Genomic DNA, 24,262 nt, shown 5'->3' with positions numbered 1-24,262 from the left:
GCTTGGTGTGCTGTATGGAAGTGCTGGGAAGCATAAATGTAAATTTGACATTTTTGTTCAACCCTGTAGTAGAATGTGAGGAACTTGGAATACTATCAACAAAGAGAACAATCTTAAAACAAATTTGTTTGTTTATCACAACACACCTTTATCTTTGGCAAAATGATCATTAAAAATTGTAGGTAACATCCAGCTACTTTTACTTTATCTCTAATGAACATGCAAGCCACTCCAAGGAAATTTCTTCAATGCCCTCAGATTTTGTTAATGTTGGATCAAAGAGTTTTTTATTTATAAAATCCTAACACATTTCTGTGAAATTAAGAGTATACCAATCCTCAGCAAACATAAAAAAGCAAACAGTTTCATGAACATCAATGAAAGTATGGCTATACAAACAATTATGGAAAGGTTAGATTGCTATCTCACCAAAAAGGTACTACCCTAGACAAGCACAACAAAAAGACTGTTACACATTAAGCTTTTTGCAAAAGCCTTCGTCAGAAAATAAAAACACAGACATTCACACAGGCAAGCACATCTCACACACACATGACTGCTATCTCTACTCAGAACAGACTGAACATGAAATGTGTTGAGTGGGAGCAACAATCCGTAGAGGAGCAAGGCAGTGGGAGGGAGAGCAGGGTACAGATGGGGGAAGAGGAAATATTACTGTCTGGTGGAGTGTGCAGGGACTAGAGGGGCAGAAAAGGCTAACAGTTGCAGATTCTGGAGACTGTAAGGAAGGGAGGGCAGGGAGAGGGGAGGGAGGGGGGGGGGGGGGGAAGAAGAAGGAGCAGACAGGAGAGTAAATGAACGATCGGTGGCTGCATTGGCAAAGAACAGTACACAGAGTGAGGGGATGTGAGTTGGGAAAAGGTGATAGGACAGATGGGGTGGAAACTGTTGAGTAGAGGATGTGGGGACAGTAGATTACTGTAGGTTGAGGCCTGGATGAATTCGAGAGCGGAGAATCTGTCTTAAGGATAACTCCCATCTCTGCAGTTCACAAAAGGTGTTGGTGCAGGAGAGGATCCAGATGGCCCCTCCCCTCCGTTGCCCAACCCCCGCAGCTCCTGACTCTGCACCAGTCTTGTCCTGCCACATCTAGTCCCTGCATACTCCACCAGGCACCATTGTTTCCTCTTCTCCCACCTATACCCTGCTTTACCCCCAACCCCCCTCCCCCCACTTTCCCTGACTATGGATTGTTTGTTCCCTTTCAATGTATTTCAGTTACAGTCAGGCCCGAGCATGATAGTGGTGACGTGTGTGAGGTGTACTTGCTTGTGCGAATGTGTGTGTGTGTGTTTTTCTTTCCTGATGAAGTCTTTGACTGAAAGCTTAATGTGTAACAGTCTTTTCATTGTATCTGTCTGCAAATCAATACCTGAATGTGTAACCTTTGACAATCATAATTGGCTTTGATCTTACTGTAAATTATTTTATAATAATTTTATACCAAGTATACCTGCACCGGCAGCTTTCCCAGGAGGGGTTATATTAAGGAAGCCAAACCAAAGTGTGTAACAATTGGATCAGCCTAAGCAGGCACTCCTCCTTAGTGAGATCTACAAACAAAGTGTTAGATTTATCTTGAATCATAGCTTCAGAAAGTGCCAAGTGCTAATTGTTGTTGTTGTGAAATCTGATAGCTTAACACCTTTTTTCCAGTCTTCCCAAAGCATCTGAGTGAGATTCAGTCCCTCACATCACATTGAGATTAATTAACCAATGAGACACTATTATGTTTGCTACATTGTCATGACTCGTTCTCATAATTACAATATGAGGAAAAGATACACTCCTGGAAATTGAAATAAGAACACCGTTGAATTCATTGTCCCAGGAAGGGGAAACTTTATTGACACATTCCTTGGGGTCAGATACATCACATGATCACACTGACAGAACCACAGGCACATAGACACAGGCAACAGAGCATGCACAATGTCAGCACTAGTACAGTGTATATCCACCTTTCGCAGCAATGGCAGGCTGCTATTCTCCCATGGAGACGATCGTAGAGATGCTGGATGTAGTCCTGTGGAACGGCTTGCCATGCCATTTCCACCTGGTGCCCTCAGTTGGACCATCGTTCGTGCTGGACGTTGGACGTGCAGACTGCGTGAGACGACGCTTCATCCAGTCCCAAACATGCTCAATGGGGGACAGATCCGGAGATCTTGCTGGCCAGGGTAGTTGACTTACACCTTCTAGAGCACGTTGGGTGGCACAGGATACATGCGGACGTGCATTGTCCTGTTGGAACAGCAAGTTCCCTTGCCGGTCTAGGAATGGTAGAACGATGGGTTCGATGACGGTTTGGATGTACTGTGCACTATTCAGTGTCCCCTCGACGATCACCAGTGGTGTACGGCCAGTGTAGGAGATCGCTCCCCACACCATGATGCCAGGTGTTGGCCCTGTGTGCCTCGGTCGTATGCAGTCCTGATTGTGGCGCTCACCTGCACGGCGCCAAACACGCATACGACCATCATTGGCACCAAGACAGAAGCGACTCTCATCGCTGAAGACGACACATCTCCATTCGTCCCTCCATTCACGCCTGTCGCGACACCACTGGAGGCGGGCTGCACAATGTTGGGGCGTGAGCGGAAGACAGCCTAACGGTGTGGCGGGACCGTAGCCCAGCTTCATGGAGACGGTGCGAATGGTCCTCGCCGATACCCCAGGAGCAACAGTGTCCCTAATTTGCTGGGAAGTGGCGGTGCGGTCCCCTACGGCACTGCGTAGGATCCTACGGTCTTGGCGTGCATCCGTGCGTCGCTGCGGTCCGGTCCCAGGTCGACGGGCATGTGCACCTTCCGCCGACCACTGGCGACAACATCGATGTACTGTGGAGACCTCACGCCCCACGTGTTGAGCAATTCGGCGGTACGTCCACCCAGCCTCCCGCATGCCCACTATACGCCCTCGCTCAAAGTCCATCAACTGCACGTACGGTTCACGTCCACGCTGTCGCGGCATGCTATCAGTGTTAAAGACTGCGATGGAGCCCCGTATGCCACGGCAAACTGGCTGACACTGACGGCGGCGGTGCACAAATGCTGCGCAGCTAGTGCCATTCGACGGCCAACACCGCGGTTCCTGGTGTGTCCGCTGTGCCGTGCGTGTGATCATTGCTTGTACATCCCTCTTGCAGTGTCCGGAGCAAGTATGGTGGGTCTGACACACCGGTGTCAATGTGTTCTTTTTTCCATTTCCAGGAGTCTAGATTGCTACTCACCATAAACATGGCACATTGAATTGCAGACAGGCTTATTGGAAAGATGCTTACACATTAGAATTTGGCCATAGCCTTCTCAGAAAAGGAAACACACACATCCATTCACACAAGCAGGCACACTTCACCACCACCTCCGGCAGCGTGGACCAGAGTCCAAATGTAATGTAGAATGGAAGCAGCAATCTGGAAGGTGCAGGTAAGGGGACGGAGATGGATAACATGGATAGGTGGAAGAAAAGAGCCCTGTCTGCCAGAGCATGAAGAGAATAGACTGCCAACAGGCATAGCATTGGAAGCTGTGTGGCAGGGAAAGTGGGGAGGGGGGGGGGGGGGGGGGGGAGACCGAGAGCAAAGCAAAGCGGTGGGGAAGGGGCATGTTGGCAGAGGGTGGCAACAAAATGTTTGAGGGGCAAGAATAGGGAGAATTTTCATAGGAAAAATGGGTTGGAAGCTGTTGGGTGGACGATATGGGGAGGTATGTTACCATAGGCTGAGGCTGGGATGATTTCGTGAGCAGAGAATGTGTTGTAAGGATAACTCATAACTGCACAGCTCAGAATATCTGGTTGTGGAGGGGAGGCTCCAGATGGCTTCGGTAGTGAAGCAGCTATTGAAAACAACCATGCTGTGCCACAGGGTGGCCTACTTTGTTCTTTGCCACAGTTTGGCAGCAGCCATTCATCCTAGTGAACAGCTGGTTGGTAGTCATACCAATATAAAAAACTGTGCAACAACTGCCACAGAGCCAGTAGATGAGATGATAAGGGTGCCTTCACAGGTGGCTTGGCCTCTGATGGGGTTGCATAAGCCTGTGACAGGACTGGAATTGAAAGTGCTGGGTGGGTGGATTTGGCAGGTCTTGCATCTGGACCTTCCACATGGATATGATCACAGTTGCAAGGAGTTGTGTTTGGGAGCAGCATAGGGATGGACTAGGATTTTGTGGAGGGTTTTCGACAACTGTTCATCCCTTCCACACCAAAAATCCCTCCCATATGGCCTGGTCACCCAGAGATGCATGTCTGCAGTGACAAGAAGTTCCTTGCACAGCATGCTGAGGGTCTCACCAAGGTCTGCAGAGACAGACACTATCCTCCAGGCCTAGTCTTCAAACGTGTCTCCCGTGCCATTTCCCCACACACCCCATATCCTCCCACCTCTCCCAAGAACAAGGTACAGAGGAGTGCTCCCTTTGTCACCTAATACTACTCCGAACCAGAACAACTGAACCACATTCTTCATCATGCCCTAAATGAGAGATGTCCTACCCAAGGTCTTTCCCACCTTCCTGCAGTCATGTTCTGTCACCCAGCCTACCTCTACAACTTCCTAGTCCATCCCTGTGCCACTGACAATCCCAACTCTTTGCCACTGGGATCATACCCCTGTGGAAGACCCAGGAGCAGGAGCCTGCTCAATCCACCCACCCAGCACTTCCTATTCCAGTCCTGTCACAGGCTTATCCTACCCCATCGGGCCAGGCCACCTGTGAAAGCAACCATGTCACATACCAGCTTTGCTGCAATCATTGCACAGCTCTTTATATCAGTATGACTACTAATCAGCTGTCCAGTAGGATGAATGGCCATTGCCAAACTGTGACCAAGAGCAAAGTAGGCCCCACCTGTGGCATGGCATGCAACTGAACATAACATGCATGGTTTCAATGGCTGCTTCACTCCCCTTTCCATTGGACCCTCGTTGCTCCCAAAATTATCCTGTCCTCACCTACAGTAACCTACTGTCCCAACACCCTCACCCAACAGTTGCGACTTCCTTTGTCCTATCACCACCTCCCTACTGTCACTCCTTCACCCTCTTTGTGTGCCACCCTCTGCCATGCATGTGCCTGTCTTACCCCTTTCTTGCCCCTCTCCTTTTTTGTTCCCTGTACCCCCTCCACTCCCCTTCCCACTTCCTGCCCCCAGCCTCCAGTTGCTGTACCTGTAGGCAGTCTAGTCCCTTCGTGGTCTGCCAGACTGAATGTGTGTGTGACTGAATGTGTGTGTTTTTCCTTTCTGAAGAAGGCTTTGGCCAAAAGCTAGTATGTAAGTGTCTTTTCATTGAGCCTGTCTGCACCTCAATGATTCATCTTTATGGCGAGTAGCCAACTATATTTTCCTTATAGTATCTAATCTAGAGTTTCCATTGTTTGCTTTAGATCTCATAATTGATCTACTAAATCTCATAACATCCAGGATGTCAATAGTGTGCTCATCTTTAACATATCAATGTATAACTTCTATCTTCATTCCTAGTTAATTTTTTTTTCATACAAGCTTCTTCACCACCTGCTTTCCTTCTCCCTGCTATTATAGTAGAAAAACTCTCTCTGTCTTCTTCCCTCTCCCCCCCCCCCCCCCCCTCTCCTTCCCCTCTCTCCACCTTTTGTCACCGCTCTCCTTTGTCTTTTCCCTCCCTGTCTCCCTTCTTATCTCCACTTCCTCTATTTTCCTGTCCTACTCTAGTCTCTCTTCTCTCTCTCTACCTTTTATGTGCTCTACCCTCTGAACTCCTTTCATCTTGTTGCGCAACAACTGAGTCATCTGCCAGAAGACCTATTCTACCACCCCTCCTCACCTCATGCATCTTTACCTACTCCCTTCCCATCTCTATCTGCCCAGGTAACTTCTATCAATAATCAACAGTCAGTCTCAGCACTGATACAGGTTTGTGCATTTGGGTATCCATGTGGTTGTGTTTGTGAATGTGTGTACTTCTACTAGAGAAGAAACAAGAGCTCAAAACCTAGTGTAGACACTGTGTTTTTGCATGTTTGTAAGTGCCACACATTAGTCAGCTATAAGTGATTAATTGCATTTTCTTTATTTTATGTGTTATCCCATCCAGGAATTTCTGTTGTTTTTATAATATTAAATTCCTAGTAATCAGTTGCTGAAACATTCATAACCAAGTGCCAGAGTTTACAGCAATCCTAAAAAGTGGTGGAGCTCACATTTACTAGGTATAGAAGGCTGGCTAAAAGCCTAAATTGATAGCAGTGAGATTTTCAGAGTAAATCTAAGTGTACATCAAAATGATGGGCAGATGGGGAAAAGAGGTAGTGTATGTTGCTTTTATAAAATGAAAAAGATGCTGAAATGTAGCCCTTACACTTCAAAATAAATGAGGTTCACTGTGCTTCAGAATATGACTGACTCATTTCATTATTAATGAATTTTTCAACTGATAATGAAGCCAAACATTTAAGTGATATTCCAGTTTTAAATGCTAGTTAATTTAACTCTTCAATTACGTGTTTTCCTGTAACTCAGAAAATAATGCAGATATCCAGGACTGCCCCTTGAGTTGATGTTTGTGCATTACATTTTAAGTTTATAAATCTGAGATTTATAGCTGTTGTTCACAATGGCTCAAAAATATATTAAATAAAATAAAATATCTTGGAAAATATGAAATTAAGCCAAATTTAATGTTATTTGATTTCACAAAGATCTACAGTGGATGATATAAAAACTTATTATGTCATATTCTCCCAAGCAAGCAACATGCCATGTTTAGCATGGGCTACTACACATTGTCCTGGGAAGTTCCATTCACAATGTGCATAAGGGTAATTAACGTCTCTGTAGTACATGGGAGAATGCACTTGCTTCCCTAGAAGTTATTCAGCTGACCAAACACAATGACTAGTAGAGGCACCTAATAAGGAAGTCTGCCAGTACTGGCCCTCCATCCTGAAGAAAGTAATTATATTTATTTTTGTGCCTCCCTCATATATTTAATCAAGATAGACACTGTTAATCGAATTAAATATAGATGAGTATGAACTATCCAACTATGTGTGAACTATATGCTATAATGTCAACTTGTGCCAAGTTCAACTGTGTGCCAGACTGGGAGCCATACACAGATCCCAACAGTGTTGTATTTTAGAACTGCTAGCACATTCCCTGGCACACAGTTTTAGTCTCTCACAAACAGTCTTATTTTATGTAGTCTCTATAAGTTTATGCAGCTTATTTAACACCATATATATTAACAGTCACAGGAATTAATATTAACAGGTAAATTTCAGTCGTTACATTTTGTCAAGTTCTGTCACAAATCCCACAGATCCTTTAATGTTTTGAAACAGCATGTTTCGCTGTGAATTTTTAGCCTGGATATATCCAACATACAAAATTTGTTGCAAGAGCGTTAACTGGAGGGGAAAAATGTGATTGTAGCAAAAGGACTTGGAAAAGTAATGGAACGGAATGGACAGTGTCTTGAAAGGAGGATATAAGATGAACATCAACAAAAGCAAAACGAGGATAATGGAATGTAGTCGAATTCAGTTGGGTGATGCTGAGGGAATTAGATTACGAAATGAGACACTTAAAGTAGTAAAGTTGTTTTGCTATTTGGGGAGAAAAATAACTGGTGATGGTCAAAGTAAAGAGGATATAAAATGTAGACTGGCAATGGCAAGGAAAGTGTTTCTGAAGAAGAGAAATTTGTTAACATCGAGTATAGATTTAAGTGTCAGGAAGTCGTTTCTGAAAGTATTTGTATGGAGTGTAGCCATGTATGGAAGTGAAACATGGATGATAAATAGTTTGGACAAGAAGAGAATAGAGGCATTCAAAATGTGGTGCTACAGAAGAATGTTGAAGATTAGATGGGTAGATCACATAACTAATGTGGAGGTATTGAATAGGATTGGGAGGAAGAGGAGTTTGTGGCACAACTTCACTAGAAGAAGGGATCGGTTAGTAGGACATGTTCTGAGGCATCAAGGGATCACCAATTTAGTATTGGAGGGCAGCGTGGAGGGTAAAAATCATAGAGGGATACCAAGAGATGAATACACTAAGCAGATTCAGAAGGATGTAGGCTGCAGTATGTACTGGGAGATGAAGAAGCTTGCACAGGATAGAGTAGCATGGAGAGCTGCATAAAACCAGTCTTAGGACTGAAGACCACAACAACAACAACATGACTTTCAAACAATGGCGAATCCAGGATATTGTTTGTTATGACTTTTGTCATGTCTGAAATGTGATACATTGAAACTTAAATTAACATTAATAGTGTCATACACCTGAACAACAATCACTCATAGCTAACTGATGTATGGCACATAGAAATGTGCAATAGAAAATGTGGTATCCCACCTAATGGGCTTACAATTAAAATTTCTGTCTTTGGGCTGTCACCAGAGCCTCTGTCCTAATGCAAGAATCTTCACCTTTTCGAAATTTATCAGTTCCTCACCTGCAACAACCTGGTCCTTCATAATCATACAATCCAAGCACAAACCATACTTGAAAGTCTCTACTCTTTTCATAAAATCCTTTTATTCTTTGACCACAACTTCCTGAATGATACACTGCAATGGGAACTCTTGCCCTTCAGTGGTTGAAACACCATTCCCAGCACCATTTGAGGAAATTGACCAATCTAGTGCTGTCCTGTGCATGCATGGATTTACCTATAGACAAGATAAAGTGTACCACTCTTCTCTGACACCTACGTTAACCTGTCCTGGTTTCCCTGACCATGCCTTGCTCACTTATTACACTTTTCACATATCCAAAAACTTCCTCCAAACTCCATGAAATACACTGCTCCAGAATGCCCATCCCATACTGTCATCAACATTTCTGCTAAATCTCTGAATCCCGCAGAAGTCTCAGCAGTTACTAAAGGTACAAAAGGTCTCACATTTAGCCCACAACCTAAGTTCAACCATGCTGGGCTTGTAAAGAACCTTGTTTCCTTTACTTGTTCTCTACAGCGGAAACACTTCTTTGCCACATACGCTATTGACAACAGCCAACCAAAACCCCCACATAGTACCTTTTCTAAAACAGTTCCAAGCTCTCTGCAACCATTATCATCCTACCCATTCACCCAGTCATCTCCTGACTATGTTTCTGGAATTCCTCATTGCTGATCTGGCCATGAAATGCTTCCTTTCCCAAAGTCCTCCTGATACCAGAACCAGAGCCTCTTTTTTAACCATCATAACTAATCACATCCTGACCCACAATTATTTCACTTTCGAAGGCTAGATTTATAAAATAATCTATGGTAGTGCCATGGATACTCACAGGGCATCATCCAGTTCCAACTTTTTTAGGAGACATCTGGTGAAACTCTTCCTATCCAGTCAGCCATGTAAAACTCCTCATCTGTTTCAGATTCATTGATGACATTTTCATGATTTGGACTCAGACAACCTTTGCTCTTTCTACATAACCTCAACACCCACTCCCAAATCTCCTTCATCTGATCTTTCTCAACTCAACAAGCCACCTTCCTAGATGTTGCTTTCCACCTCTCAGATGGCTCCAAATGCATTTCTTCATACTGAGTGCATCAACTACCAACAGCACCTCAACTTTGACAGCTGTCACCCATTCCATGCCAAGCCTCGCTACCCATGGATGTTGCATCTACAGTGCAAAGTAGAAATTGTTGAAATATACTGATGCCCTTACCAAAGCCTTTATTGGCAGATCCTATTCAATTAATCCATAAACAGATCGCCTGAGCTACTTTCCTTCTCTGACACCAGTAAACCTGTTAACCAGTCACTGACCAGTACTCCTCTGATGACCCAGAATCATGCTGGCTTGAAAAGCTCAGTCAAATCCATCACCAGGCCTTTGATTATTTTTTGTAACGCCCTGAGACATCCTACCTAAAATCATACCCACATCACTCAGAGTAGCATTCTGCCACCCAAACAACCTACAGAATATCCTTCTCTGTCCCTCTTCCAATCCTCCTCCTATACCTGCACCCCATGGGTCATTCCCTTGTTGTCAACTTAGTTGCAAGACCTGTCCCATACACCCACCCACCACCTCCTCCCACAGTCCAGTCACAGGCATTGTCTACTCTATAAAAGGCAGGGACATGTGTGAAAGATAGTTACTTGTAATGCTCACATAGAATGCCGAGCAGTAATTGCAGCATAGCTTAATATGACATGCTACACTATGCTGCAGTTATTATGAAGCATTTGACATGGCCATTAAAATAACCAATTGTGTGAGTGGCCAAACTGTGGCAAACCCCACACTTGACCATTCAGTTATTGAACATGCTGCGCACCACATCACAAATGACTTCAACAGCTGCTTTATTATGTGAGTCATCCTCTTACTCCCTTCCAGCACAAGTTTCTCGGAACTATGCAGGTGGGAATTGTCTCTCCAGCATATCCTGCACTCTTACAATTTCTGTAGCCTAAGCCTCCACTAACCTGTTTGCCATTGCCTCACTTTACTGCCTTTTCCCTTTCTTCTCATGTCCATGCTGCTCTTTCTCCATCCAGATCATGTACTACCTACCCCTCCTCATGTCTGTGTGGTCAGGCAACTGCTCTTACTAATCAACAATCAACAGTCAGTCTCGCTGCTGCTTCCGCATGTGCCTTTGGGGGTCTATGTGGTTTTGTGAATGTGTGTACTTTTACTAGTGAAAGAGCAAGAGCTTGAAACCTGGTGTAAATACTGTTCACTGTTGTGTGTTTCTATGCACCACACATCAGTCATCTATAGGTGAGTGGTTACCTTTCCTTTATTTTACATATTATTCAGTTGAGAAATTTTCATTGTTGTTGAACAACAATCATTTGCACATACAGTAAGATAACATAATAATTCCTACAGGGCATTGTGTAGCAGGAGTTGTTGGTTTAAAAATGCCTCGGTACTGTCTGTTTGGAGACACAGTAAATACAGCTTCTCGAATGGAGTCAACAGGAGAAGCTTTCAGAATACATATCTCAGAAGCCACAAAGTGTCTTCTGGATATATTGGGAGGTTATCACAGTGAAGAACGTGGTATGACACACATAAAGGTAAGGCGACAATTTATTTGCTTCGCATTCTTGAAATAGCTCATGTTAATGGACTTTCTAGGAAGCAGTACTTAAATTATTTGTGGGTGTGGAAGGGCATATGGCAAGCATGAAATCAGTCTTTTGTAGTATAAATTAATCAAACAAATTGTATGCAAAATTTTCTATATATGTAAGAACATAAGAAACATGCATATGTGTGTGAAATTTAATTTATTGCTATCTACCATGTGTTGGAAATAGTAAATGATCACTGGAAAAGTTCTGAACAGATTTTCAATAGTTTCCAAAAAACTTATGCAAAACATTTACAAGGGCAAGTGAAGACAGGGTATATGGAGGACAAATCTGCATTCACATTGAAGATGACATTTTGAATGAACAGTTCCATAAAAAATGAGATATCTTACTAAGTTAGATTATTTACTTTTATTCAAGGTGATATCCGTTAACTGTGCTGATTATTATTCAACTGTTTAATATGTAGTGCATTTACTGGATAGAATTTTTACTGATAGCAAAAATATCCATTAATATTCATACTGGTTAAATCCTCATGCAGCATTAGGGCTTGAGGATTGTAATCTGCTGATCATAGGCATTAATATTTCAATTCAACTCCACATTGGGGATGAAGGAAATATGAAGAGGTTGAATTTTCTAGTGACATGATACTCAAAAGTGTGCTCTGTGGCTCTGCAAGGCTTCTGTGGAGGCTCTACCACAATAATATCATCCTAAAGAACAAAGCACATCACGTTTTGCCACACACTGGGAAAAACAGTTCATAAATATCATATCATTGTCAGTTTTGTAAAAGTTATTTTTTCTCTCAGTGCATAATAGTTAAAAATGAGACAACAAGCAGCATAATAAATATACAACAATGCTGTGATCAGAAACTGCAAATAAAAGAATTTAACTATAAGTAGGCACGTGGCGACACAATACTTGTCACTAGACATGCATGTAGCATATTTTCGTTTCACTATCTAGAAGTAAAAATCTGTGAAGTATGCAATCCAAACAGTTAATGAAAAAACTGTGGAGGCATTCAGTCAACTACTGCACTTCACAAGCCAATGAAATACACACTCTCACTGAGAAATTAATAAAACCATGTGGGATAGACATAAAACAATATATGTTCATAGAAAAGTCTGTAAAGCATCTTTCTGTAGTGCTGCTTTCAAATCACACTTTCGCATTGAATTAATGATCTTGTGGACAATATCAAGCAAGAACTAGTTGGTCACCTTCAACACAACAGATTCGTCTTGTAAATGGATGGGCCGACTGATGTTGCTGGACTGGCCATTTTTCTGATAATTGTACAATATCTACAGGAACATTCATTAAAAAAGACTTGCTTTTGTGTGAATTAATAACAATGTATGCACGTCACTCTCAACTAACACTACCAGAAAATAAATTTTTAACATGATTAACATTTTTTTTTTAGAACTAGAAATTTTTTTAACACTGAATGTGTTTGCTAGTGAGCCAACAGAATTACCAAACAAAATATTTGAAGAATTGGTCCAATATTTCAATGATATGTGTGCACCTTTTGAGACGTAGTTTTTTTAAGAGTGGAAGACAAAACTGAAAATGAATTCATGGGTTCAGAATTCTTATGTACCAAATTTGTAGAAGCTAGAAAATGTGTGAGTTGTTCAAAAGAAAAAGTATGAAGCAACACTGTGGATATAATTGAAATCTTTATTCAAAAGTAATCACCAGAGACAAGCACAGCTATCTCCCTGTTTCACAAGCCGTAGGATTCCCTTTTCCTCGAATTCCCGTGGCTGTGACATGAACCAGTCCTCCACTGTCTCCTTCAGTTCATTTTCTGAGTTGAACTGTTTTCCTTTGAGATGTCTTTTTAGAGGACCAAACATATAGAAATCACTGGGTGACATGGCCAGGCTGTAGGGCAGATGCTCAAGCTGTTTCCATTAGAACTTAGCCACTACACTTTGTGTGACCATGGAGATGTGTGGATGCATATTGTCATGGAGCAGAATTACTCCCTCCGTGAGCAGCCCAGGCAGTTTGCTCTTGATGCATTTGTGTAGGGCACAGAGTGTCTCATACTACATGTCACTGATAATGGTTTTTCTGTGCTCAAGGACTTCAATTAATACTGGGCCTTTGATGTCAGAAAGATGGTAAGCATCACCTTGCCTGCTGAGGGCACAGCTTTGAATTTTTTAGGGGGAGGTGATGATGCATGCTTCCATTGCATGCTCTCTCACTTTGTCTCAAACAACACGTATTTCTGTGCTCACCCCATATGCTATTCCTTTTGTGGCTCACTAAGCTTCTTCAAAACCCACTGCATGTGCACCTGGTAACTCAAACTATCATATGCAATTGTTTACAATTGCCCCATCATTACTGCCAACATTTGCATTGTGACAAGCCGATCACTTCTTACCAGGTTGTTCACCTTGTTAATGAGATTGGCTATGATTATTTTGTCTGCCTGGCATGGTCTCAGGTTATCACTGAAAACACTCCTGGCCTTTACGAAAATGGGCACTGCAATTTCTCCTCCAAAAAACAATTACCATCCAGTGAGGAATGTTGGCCAGTCTAACCACTACTGCCATCAGAAATCTGAAAACACCTTGCTACTCCTCAATCACTGAAATTTTGCAGTGTGAACACCATGATAGCATCACATGCACTGCTGTGTCAAATGTATGGAACACACAACTGCCAACTTCTCTCATGCATAATGTGTCCATGCATGCACACGACCACTTCTTACACTACATTTGTGTTTCTAGATGTCTCAACACATTATCCCAAACCAGCATGTGCAAATTTCAACCAATTAGATCATTATGACACATTGTACCTTTTCATTTGAAATCATATCAAGCATAGAACCATCCTTCAAAACAATGTCACTTGATAATTTTTGGTGTATGGTTTTTGATGAATATTCCCAACTTGCTACACTGGACCTGACTGTTTTTATCCCATTCCTGACACCATACTTGTGTGATAATGGATTCTTAGCATATGCAGCTACAAAGACAAAATAGCACAACAGACTGGATGCTGAACCTGACAGGTATCTTCGACTCTATTCTTATGACCCTGTTCCATACTTATATATTTTGATCATTTGTTCTACAGAACAGAATTCTGTAACCAAGAATAAAGTGTTTGTTCAAATAGTACATAACTAAAACAAAAAGTCATTAGCTGTTACATACTGATGACAGGACTATTGGGTGTAATATGCTGATGCGATTCTGTCTGCTAGTTATTTTTGTATGTTAACACCTTTTCAAATGCCAATCGATATTCATTTGCAGACTTTTGTATTGGTTATACAACCTGTGCTGTATTGAATATGCAGAAAGGAAGATTAGAATGAGTGTAAGTAATTTCAGGGTTTAATGTCCTGTTGCTAATAAATTCATTAGACAGCAATATTAGGAAAGGGATAAATTGTTACTCACCCACTGAGTTGCAGACAGGCACAATGAAAAGACTGTTACACACTATAGCTTTTGGCCAAAGCCATCTTCAGCAAAGGAAACAGACACACATTCACACAAGCAAGCAAACCTCATGCACACATGCATATGTGTGAGTGAGGTGTGCTTGCTTGTGTGCAGTCTTTTTATTATGCCTGTCTGCAACTCAGTGGGTCACCTTTATACTGAGTAGCATTCTATCCTTTTCTTAATATTGTTGATATTCCAACCTGGAGTTTCGAATGTTTGAATTCATTAAACAGATCACTAATAGTGAGGGAAGAATACAGGAGGAAATCTTTCCTTCTCGAAGAAACCATTTGGCATTTGACTTAAATGATGGGAAAGTTAAAGCAAAACCTCTCATCACTAGAAAGGCCATTAGAGATTGAGTATATATATATTGTTTAGTAAGTTTTGTAACCATTAATTTAGCATGAGTTGACCTTGTAGTGTTATATCACATTGCCATAATTGGCATTTTAATTTTCTGATAATTGTAAATAGTAAACAGCTAATAATGATCCAGTCATAGATCAGAGAGGTGTACACCCACTAAGATGTAGTCAGGAATGAAAAGTGCTGTGGGCCTGCAATTAATATATAGTAGTCATGTTCAGAAAAAGAAATGATATCGGTTTCTTTGCTCAGAGAGAGAGGGGGGGGGGGGGGGGGGGCGGGGACACCAGATGGTGAGGATTCCCAGGGGGATGAGAAAAGGTAACTCCGGTAGCCCCAGACCCAGCTTGTAGGAGAAGGGAAATGCAAAGGTAAAGAAGACTAAGACATTTAGCTTCTGCTCTGATAATGACTCAGAACAGAAGAGAGACATCTATCGCAGCAATGGTTCTGAAAGCCCTCAGTCTCAGGAGTTAGCATGATTTGATTGACGAGGCAGCTTTCCTGATGATGATTCTGCCTGTTCTGGTGTGAACTGGTCAATAGATGAAAAAGTGACCTCTTTATAAAGTCAAATAACAAAAATTTCTCACTTCTGGAGCCTGGGGGCCTTGTATACCTCCTCTCCTCTCTCATGGGTGAATTTGACAACCTCAGTGGGACCTTAAGTCTAGGGGTAACAATATTTTATTTTTGCTTTACAATCCAAAAGGTGAGTACAACTGTTACAGCACTGTTTGCTGACTACAGTTAGCACCTCAGGACTGAAATGGTGGTGGCATTGCAGAAGTTGCTAAATGAAACTGGTTTCAGAGAAAATTGTAAGGAGTAAAAGCAGCTGAAATACTTGGTTGACAAGGTTTAGAGCATAACATGTAAATAATCAATGCATGTTTTCAGGATGTTTTTTTAAGATTAAAGGAGAATGTGAATGATTGAGCATTATTGGAGGAGATGATGGATCTGGTGTGATTTGTAGTAGAATAAGGTCCATGTGTTGTTGAAAGACTACCTCATCATTTATAGATGACATAGGCACGCAGTGTCCAACATCCTTATGAAATGACTGAAATCACAGACCAGAATTTTGAAACACATGTGTTTGTTTTAACTGTGATCAGGGAGGAGTGAATCATTGTAAGTAAAATTTATTTTGATTTTGTTAGCACCCCCTACTATGTCCTTTAAGCACAAATTAACTATTTAACTGACCAAAGAAAATTTGCAAAACTGAAAACATATTAATGTGCAGAAGGTATCATGCCATCTACTTATTTAAATCCTTGAGGACATCAACCCTAATGATACATGAAATTAAATTTCAAAAAGCCCTCCTGCCTCAGGCAGAGTTTTAAGAGGAATATTAGGTCTTTGTCCTCATGCTCTCTTAATGCAAGTGAGATAATTTTGAATGAAGTCTTCTACATCTTTCATTGTGGCTGCCAATAATGGTGTGCAACATGCATGGCCTTTTTCCCATTTGACATACTCTCATGTTATTATGATATTGTTGCAGTATGCACTTGCAGATAGCCTATGGAACTACTAACTGTTCTCCAAGAGGGGTTTTGTTATATAAAACGTCATCTGTTGTAATAAAATGTGGCAAGGTAGCCTGTTTCTAACATTTGTTATCAGATTTCTGTGCCTTTTTAACTCATCAGTAAGCATGTCTTTGGCTTGCAGGATCTTAATTTTCTGCTCGAGGCATCCACATTGCGATTTAACCTTCCAGCCTTCTGTTTGACTGTATTGTCATATGCACTGATTTTTTAAGGCCAACCTAACAAGTCTGCTGCTGGCATCTTTTAAACTCAGTAACCATTGTAGAGCCACATCGTTGTTAGTTATTGTGAACTGTTTTCCATATAGATAACACTACAAATAAAGAGTGTTAAAAACAAATGTCAGAAGTTCCTTTTCTGTGATGCTATAGTTTTGCTCACATTGACTCAGCAGACGTTGTGTGTAATCAATTGGTTTTTTCTTGTTTTCTTGTATATGACTCAAAATGCAGGTGACAGCAATGTTGCTAGCACCACATGACAAGATAAAAGGTAGTGCAAAAACCATATCATGCAAGACAGGTGAACTTGTAATAATTGTTTTCAGTTTTAACATGGCACTCACAGTCTGCTGTCTAGACAAAAGGAGTTCCCTTCTTGACTAATTTTGTGACAGCTTTCATGGTGGCTGCATAGTTCTCCATGACATAACAATGGTAATTTGTTAATCTGAGAAATGATTGTGATCCTTCAACAGTCCTTGATGTTAGAAAATGATCCACTATGTCCATTAACCCCAGATCTGGACCTGCACTAACTGCCAAAATTACATGGCCCTGATAGTGCACTTTTGATTTTGCAAAACTGCACTTTTCTAATTTCAAATTTAAAATAGCATCACCATCATAAATTATCATGTTTCTCAATCATTCTGCATGCTGCCTTATAATAATTGAAAAGACATTTGTGTCAGGGAGGAGTGTAAACTGTAAAAGTAAATCATCAAAATGTTGAAATGTGGCAGAGGTGTGAGGGCACAACACAGGCTGTCTTTTCCCGACTTTTTGGTATTTAGTGGCAGCCGGATCATATATCTATAAGTGGTGAAGAATTTGCATTTGCTAAGGCTTTGCAGCAGCTCTCAGTGACATCTCTGTTGTGGTGTCTTCTACCGAAAAGAGAAGCTCGTGACATAAGATTTAACGACTGATGAATGATGTGGCAACATCTGGCAGCAAGCAGATGGCAGTGCCTGGCATCATGGTGGCAAGAGGTCACCGTACTTAGACTTGGTGCTGTGCAAATGTGGCAGGTGACATCAGATGGTCTCACACAGTTGAAGCAGGGCTGGGCAGATTGTGGTGTGGAGCCTGATCCACAGCACAGAGGCAGACAGCTCCATACAATGGTTTCATGCATCTTCTCATGGATTAGTAATTTTTACACAGCCTCTCAATGCTGAAAACATGGCAAATCCAGCATCCTGATTCTGCTGCCAGTTGTACACCTTGTTGGTGGTAGAGTCAGGACTGTAAAGTAATGTGGATTTATGATTAATATACAGTACTCATTTTCATAAAAAGAAACTGTGCCTGTTTATTTGCTCAAGGTAATTACATGATGAGGATTGCCAGGGGTTGAGAGAAATTAGCTCCAATAGCCCCAGCTAGAGAAATTAGCTCCAATAACCCCAGCTCAATCTCAGAGGTGAAGTGAAATGCAAAGGTAAAGAAGAGTAAGCCATTTAGCAGATAATCTGGCAGTAACACAGAACAGAAACAGAATCATTTTGCAGCCATGGCACAGAAAGCCCTCAGATTGACAAGCCAGGTGATCCTGTGGGGTGATTTGATTGGCAAAGTGACTTTGCTGATGGTGATTTGGCCTGCTGTGCATGAACTGATCAGTTGTTTTTACGTCATAGAGAAATGACAGATAAAACATGTAGCCTCTTTGTAAAATTCAAATAATGAAAATTTCTCCCATGGGCCTGGTGGCACTTTGTATAGAAAAATCTCCAGCAGCAGCATATATCATTTAGTTTAGTATTTTTTCTTGCTGTCTTCTGAGAAGAAGTGAAAAGTAACTTTTATTTTTCTGTTATCGGTAGTGTTATTAATTTTGACTTCAGAGTTTGCATATTTTTTGATCATTTATGTTGCATGAAGTGACTTTTTAGTGTAGATTTTAGTTCAGGTTTTTCTTTTTCTTTTTTGTATTTTATATGTCTCTTAATGTTGGTAGCATAGGTTGAGTCAGCCTATCCTACAGCACCACAGTTGGGTAATTTGGACACTAGTTACAGTATGCATATCCTAGTATTTGACTGCTTTGGTTATAATGTTTTTTCTTAGTGATTTTATATACTTATACATAATAGGAAATGGATAAAGTGTGTAAGCTTGTTGTATGCAGACATAAAGTGAACTGTCACTCTTGTGAAACAGTCAGAAGTTACGTTGGGCATCATCAACATGCTTCAGTCTTGCTGCTTGAAGCTGCAACAAAACTGGGGTTCCTGTGGTGAAAGCTGTTATTATCATGATATCTCTGGAATCTCCTGGAAACTCTGTTGTTGTTGTGTCTTCCAGGGTAGAACAACTGATTGATTTGTTATCACTAGAGGGTGAGTAACAGACAGCAGTAGGTTTGCATATCTCTAGGTGGAAGGTGAATGTGGGAACTTGCTAGGCAGTTCATTTTGTATACCTTGGTAACATGAGTGAGGTGCTGTCCATTGTTGATAACAGATGAGAGCCGTTATGTGACATCTTGTCTGTTGGACCAGTGGCTGATTTTCCTATCAAGTCCAGACAACCATAGAGAAAGTGTATGTTGGTCGTTGGGAGCTCCAACATAAGGCAGGTAATGGAGCCACTCAGGAAAATAACAATCTGATCAAGAAATGAGATGAAAGTGCATTTGGTATAGTTGTCAAAAGGTCTCACCTAAGATGTAGAGGGTATTCTTCTGGTAGTGATTGAACACAATATGTGCAACTTGCTGAAAAGCTGTAGCTCATGCCAGAATAAATTACCGTTGGCCCCTGGGTTCTGGTGCCATCCAAGATTCTTTTAAATGATTGACGTAATTAGTGAAGGAAGCTAGCCTTATCCATTCAATGGAAGCATGGTTCATTATTTGCAGCAATGTATGCAGAATTTATCACAGTCCTCTGGCTTGGAGCCAGGAGGAAAATCTGAACTATAGGATAAGTTGATTCTATGTTGAATGTGAATGCAAATCTCTCGACCTTTATTATTGGTTTCAGAAATGTAGAGCTTCTCTCAATAGATCAGGTGTGCACTACACAAAGATAACAACTACTCAGTTAACAGAGGATGTGAGGCATCCATATTTTTTAAAATTTAGAGCCTCTCCAAAGAATTTACTTTTAGTTTTTTTCTCTAATGAGAGGAAGATAAGGTAAATTATTCTGAGAGAATAACTTTCATTGCTGCAGATCACAAACAGAAAATATTAATGTGTTATTAGTAAACCGCAGGAACATTCGTGGTAAGGTTCTGTCCCACTCACTGCTGATATTAATATTTGTTAGTATTATATGTAGTCATCTATACATACAAATCAGTCATGTTAAGTGTCCTGCAAACAGATACATTTATGCAACTAAAACATGTTGTGAGCCATGAATATGTAATTAATGCTAGTAACTAATGATATTAAAGCAGATTAATATTAAGATCATTTAATGACTGCACAGTGAATAAAAAATACATCAAAATATTTCCTGTAGTTGGTAACTCTTGACTATAAAGAACTGTAGCAGAAGAATGCTCAAAAACTTATGTAGTTGAACACAGCATCATAAACACAAAACTGACTGCTGCCTGCTCACATCACCCTAGTAGTATTACATTAAGTGTAGAATAGAGTACAAGTGTAGAATAGAATAGAATAGCAGGCCATCTAGTACATCTTGTCTTAGCCTATGACACACTGTGTCGTACCATTTTTTTCGCTCTTCTTTTGTTCCTGTGATTGGCAGCTTGTTTTAGGAGTTTTGCTTATGCTTGTTGCTTCCTCTAGTTGCGTGTTGTCTGTTAGCATTTCAGTTAGTTTTATATTGTCTGATTTTGCTTTCACTTTCTCGATGTCTATTGCTCTCGAAAGTGTTTGTTCCTCCTTTTCTTGTGCTTTCTATCGTTCTCCTTGGATACATATTTCCAGAGGGATATGTTTCTGAAGTTTTCTGTGGTTTGCAGTCCAGAGAGATGTTATATTGTCTCTGGTTGGTCCCTTATGAGTGTGATGTCTATTGTGCTTTTGCTGTCGTTGGAAATATACACTGATCAGCCAGAACATTATGACCACCTACCTAATTGCCGGTATGTTCGATTTTGGTACGGATAACAGCAGAGATGTATCTTGATGTGGAAGCAATGATGCCTTGGTAGGTCACTGGATGGAGTTGGCACCACATCTGCACAAACATGTAACCAAACTCCTATAAATTCCAGGGAGGGGGCAATGATCTCTGATGCCATGTTCAGTCACATCCCAGATGTGTTCGATGAATTGATTGGCTTCAGATCTGGTGAGTTGGGGGGCCAGCACATCAACTGAAACTCACCACTGTGTTCCTCAAATCACTCAGTCACATTCCTGACCTTATGGTATGGTGAATTATCTTGTTGAGAAATGCCGCTGCCATTGGGAAACATGATCATCATGAAGGTGTCTACATGGTCTGCAACCATTGTACGATATTCCCTCACCATTATGGTGCCTTGCATGAGCTCCACTGGAACCCATGGATGCTCATATGAATATTCTCCAGAGCATAATGAAGCCACAACCAGCTGGTCTCTGTCCTGCAGTAGCTGTTCTCCTGGAAGATGACAGATCCATGCCCTCCCACCGACATGATGAAGGAGGTATCAGGATTCATCAAACTATGCAACACTCTGTAACTGCACTAACTTCCAGTTCTGATGGTCATGTGCCAATTTCAGTCGTAATTGCTGATGTTGTGGTGTTGACATTGGCACATGCATGAATCATCGGTTGCGGAGGCCCATCATAAGGGATGTTCGGTGCACTGTGTGTTTAGGCACACATGTACTCTGCTCAGCATTAGAGTCTGATGTTGGTTCCACCACAGTTTGCCACCTGTCCTGTTTTACCAATCTACCCAGCCTATGATGTCCAACATGTGTAATGAGGGGTGGCTGCTCACCCCACATCGTCTGGACATTTGTTTCGCCTTAGTTTTGCCACGTGTTGAAGACATTCACCACAGCATTTCTCAGACATCCAACAAGATGTGCAGTTTCTGAAATTTCCATGCTGACCCTCCAGGCCATTACAATCTGCTCTTTGTCAAACTCAGATAGATTGTGACTTCCCCATTCTACACATTGATAGCATGCTAGGTAATACTACATGTACCATGTGTGTGTCTGACTAGCAGTAATTCCTCGCCAAGTGACACTGCTATCGCCCAGGCAGGTTTATATCGATAGTAGGTCAATGGTCATAATGTTTTGGCTGATCAATGTATGTAGGTATGTTGGGATTGTTTAATAGGGTAGAATCTTCTTCCTGCAACTTTTCCTTTATTGTTTTGCTGTATACACTGAAGAGCCAGAGAAACTGGTACACCTGCCAAATATCATGTAGGGCCCCTGCGAGCATGCAGAAGTGCAGCAATAGAATGTGGCATCAACTCGACTAATGTCTGAAGTAGTGTTTGAAGGCATTGACACAATGTATCCTGCAGGGTTGTCCATAAATCCATAAGAGTACGAGGGAGTGGAGCTCTCTTTGGATTAGCACATTGAAAGGCATCTCAGATATGCTCAATAATGTTCTTGTCTGGGGAGTTTGATGGCCAGTGGAAGTGTTTAAGATCAGAAGAGTGTTCCTGGGGCCACTCTGTAGCAATTCTGGATGTGTGGGGTGTCGCATTGTCCTGATGGAGTTGCCCAAGTCTGTCAGAATGCACAATGGACATAAATGGATGCAGGTGATCAGACAGGATGCTTATGTATGTGTCACCTGTCAGAGTCATATCTAGACATATCAGGGGTTCCATATCACTCAAAATGCAGCTGCCCCTCTCCATTACAGAGCTACCATCAGCTTGAACAGTCCCCTGCTGACATGCGGGGTCCATAGATTCATGAGGTTGTCTCCATAACTGTACACATTCATCTGCTTGATACAATTTGAAATAAGATTCATCTGACCAGGCAACCTGTTTCCACACATCAATAGTCCAATGTCAATGTAGATGGGTCATGGTGAGACGTAGAGCTTTGTGTTGTGTTGCCATCAAGAGTACACAAGTGGGCCTTTGGCTCCAAAAGCCCATGTCAATGATGTTTCACTGAGGGGTTCACACACTGACACTTGTTGATTGACTATCATTGAAATCTACAGCAATTTGCAGAAGGGTTGTAGTTCTGTCACATTGAATGATTCTCTTCAGTCGTTGTTGGTCCCGTTCCTGCAGGATCCTTTTCCAACTGCAGCATTGTTGGAGATTTGATGTTTTACCAGATTCCTGATACTCATGGTACACTTGTGAAATGGTCTTACAGGAAAATCCCCATTTCATTACAGGAAAATCCCCATTTCATCACTACCTTGTTCGCCCCGGTAGCTGAGTGGTCAGCGTGACAGAATGTCAATCCTAAGGGCCCGGGTTCGATTCCCGGCTGGGTCGGAGATTTTCTCCGCTGAGGGACTGGGTGTTGTGTTGTCCTAATCATCATTTCATCCCCATCGACGCGCAGGTCGCCGAAGTGGCGTCAAATCGAAAGACCTGCACCAGGCATCATTCTAAATTAAGTTGCAAACACTTACACTTACTTCTGTAGCACCAACATTTGTGGCCACTCCATCATACTGCCTTGTTTGCTCCTTGTTTCCACGTTTATATTTGTACTCTGCAACAAGAAAAGCCTCTTCTTTCAGCAGTTAAACGTCATTGGATGATGTGTCATTTTCACTTTCACTACTGCTAGAAGCACTGTCACTTGTTTCTGCACTGTTTTCATTTCCTTGAAAATCTCAGCCACTGATTGATTTTCCAGGTTGAACGTCTAGTTTGCAGTGGCGGCGGGAGCTATTAAGCTTATTTGGAGGATAACGAATTTCTCCCCCCCATGAACCATGGACCTTGCCGTTGGTGGGGAGGCTTGCGTGCCTCAGCGATACAGATAGCCGTACCGTAGGTGCAACCACAACGGAGGGGTATCTGTTGAGAGGCCAGACAAACGTGTGGTTCCTGAAGAGGGGCAGCAGCCTTTTCAGTAGTTGCAAGGGCAACAGTCTGGATGATTGACTGATCTGGCCTTGTAACAATAACCAAAACGGCCTTGCTGTGCTGGTACTGCGAACGGCTGAAAGCAAGGGGAAACTGCAGCCGTAATTTTTCCCGAGGGCATGCAGCTTTACTGTATGATTACATGATGATGGCGTCCTCTTGGGTAAAATATTCCGGAGGTAAAATAGTCCCCCATTCGGATCTCCGGGCGGGGACTACTCAAGAGGATGTCGTTATCAGGAGAAAGAAAACTGGCGTTCTACGGATCGGAGCATGGAATGTCAGATCCCTTAATCGGGCAGGTAGGTTAGAAAATTTAAAAAGGGAAATGGATAGGTTGAAGTTAGATATAGTGGGAATTAGTGAAGTTCGGTGGCAGGAGGAACAAGACTTCTGGTCAGGTGACTACAGGGTTATAAACACAAAATCAAATAGGGGTAATGCAGGAGTAGGTTTAATAATGAATAGGAAAATAGGAATGCGGGTAAGCTACTA

General features: G+C 41.9%; 1 protein-coding gene across 1 annotated transcript in view; it reads left to right on the top strand.

Annotated features, from left to right (window-relative positions):
- LOC124775383 (guanylate cyclase 32E) overlaps positions 1 to 24,262 on the top strand; it is a 509,109-nt gene that overhangs the window by 353,688 nt on the left and 131,159 nt on the right. The window contains exon 19 of the mRNA XM_047250218.1: positions 10,882 to 11,072. Within this exon, the coding sequence (XP_047106174.1) occupies positions 10,882 to 11,072 (191 nt within the window). The remainder of the gene's footprint in view (positions 1 to 10,881; positions 11,073 to 24,262) is intronic.

Source organism: Schistocerca piceifrons, chromosome 2 (genome assembly GCF_021461385.2).
Source record: "Schistocerca piceifrons isolate TAMUIC-IGC-003096 chromosome 2, iqSchPice1.1, whole genome shotgun sequence".
Taxonomy (NCBI): domain Eukaryota; kingdom Metazoa; phylum Arthropoda; class Insecta; order Orthoptera; family Acrididae; genus Schistocerca; species Schistocerca piceifrons.
This window is presented reverse-complemented; position numbering and strand designations above follow the sequence as displayed.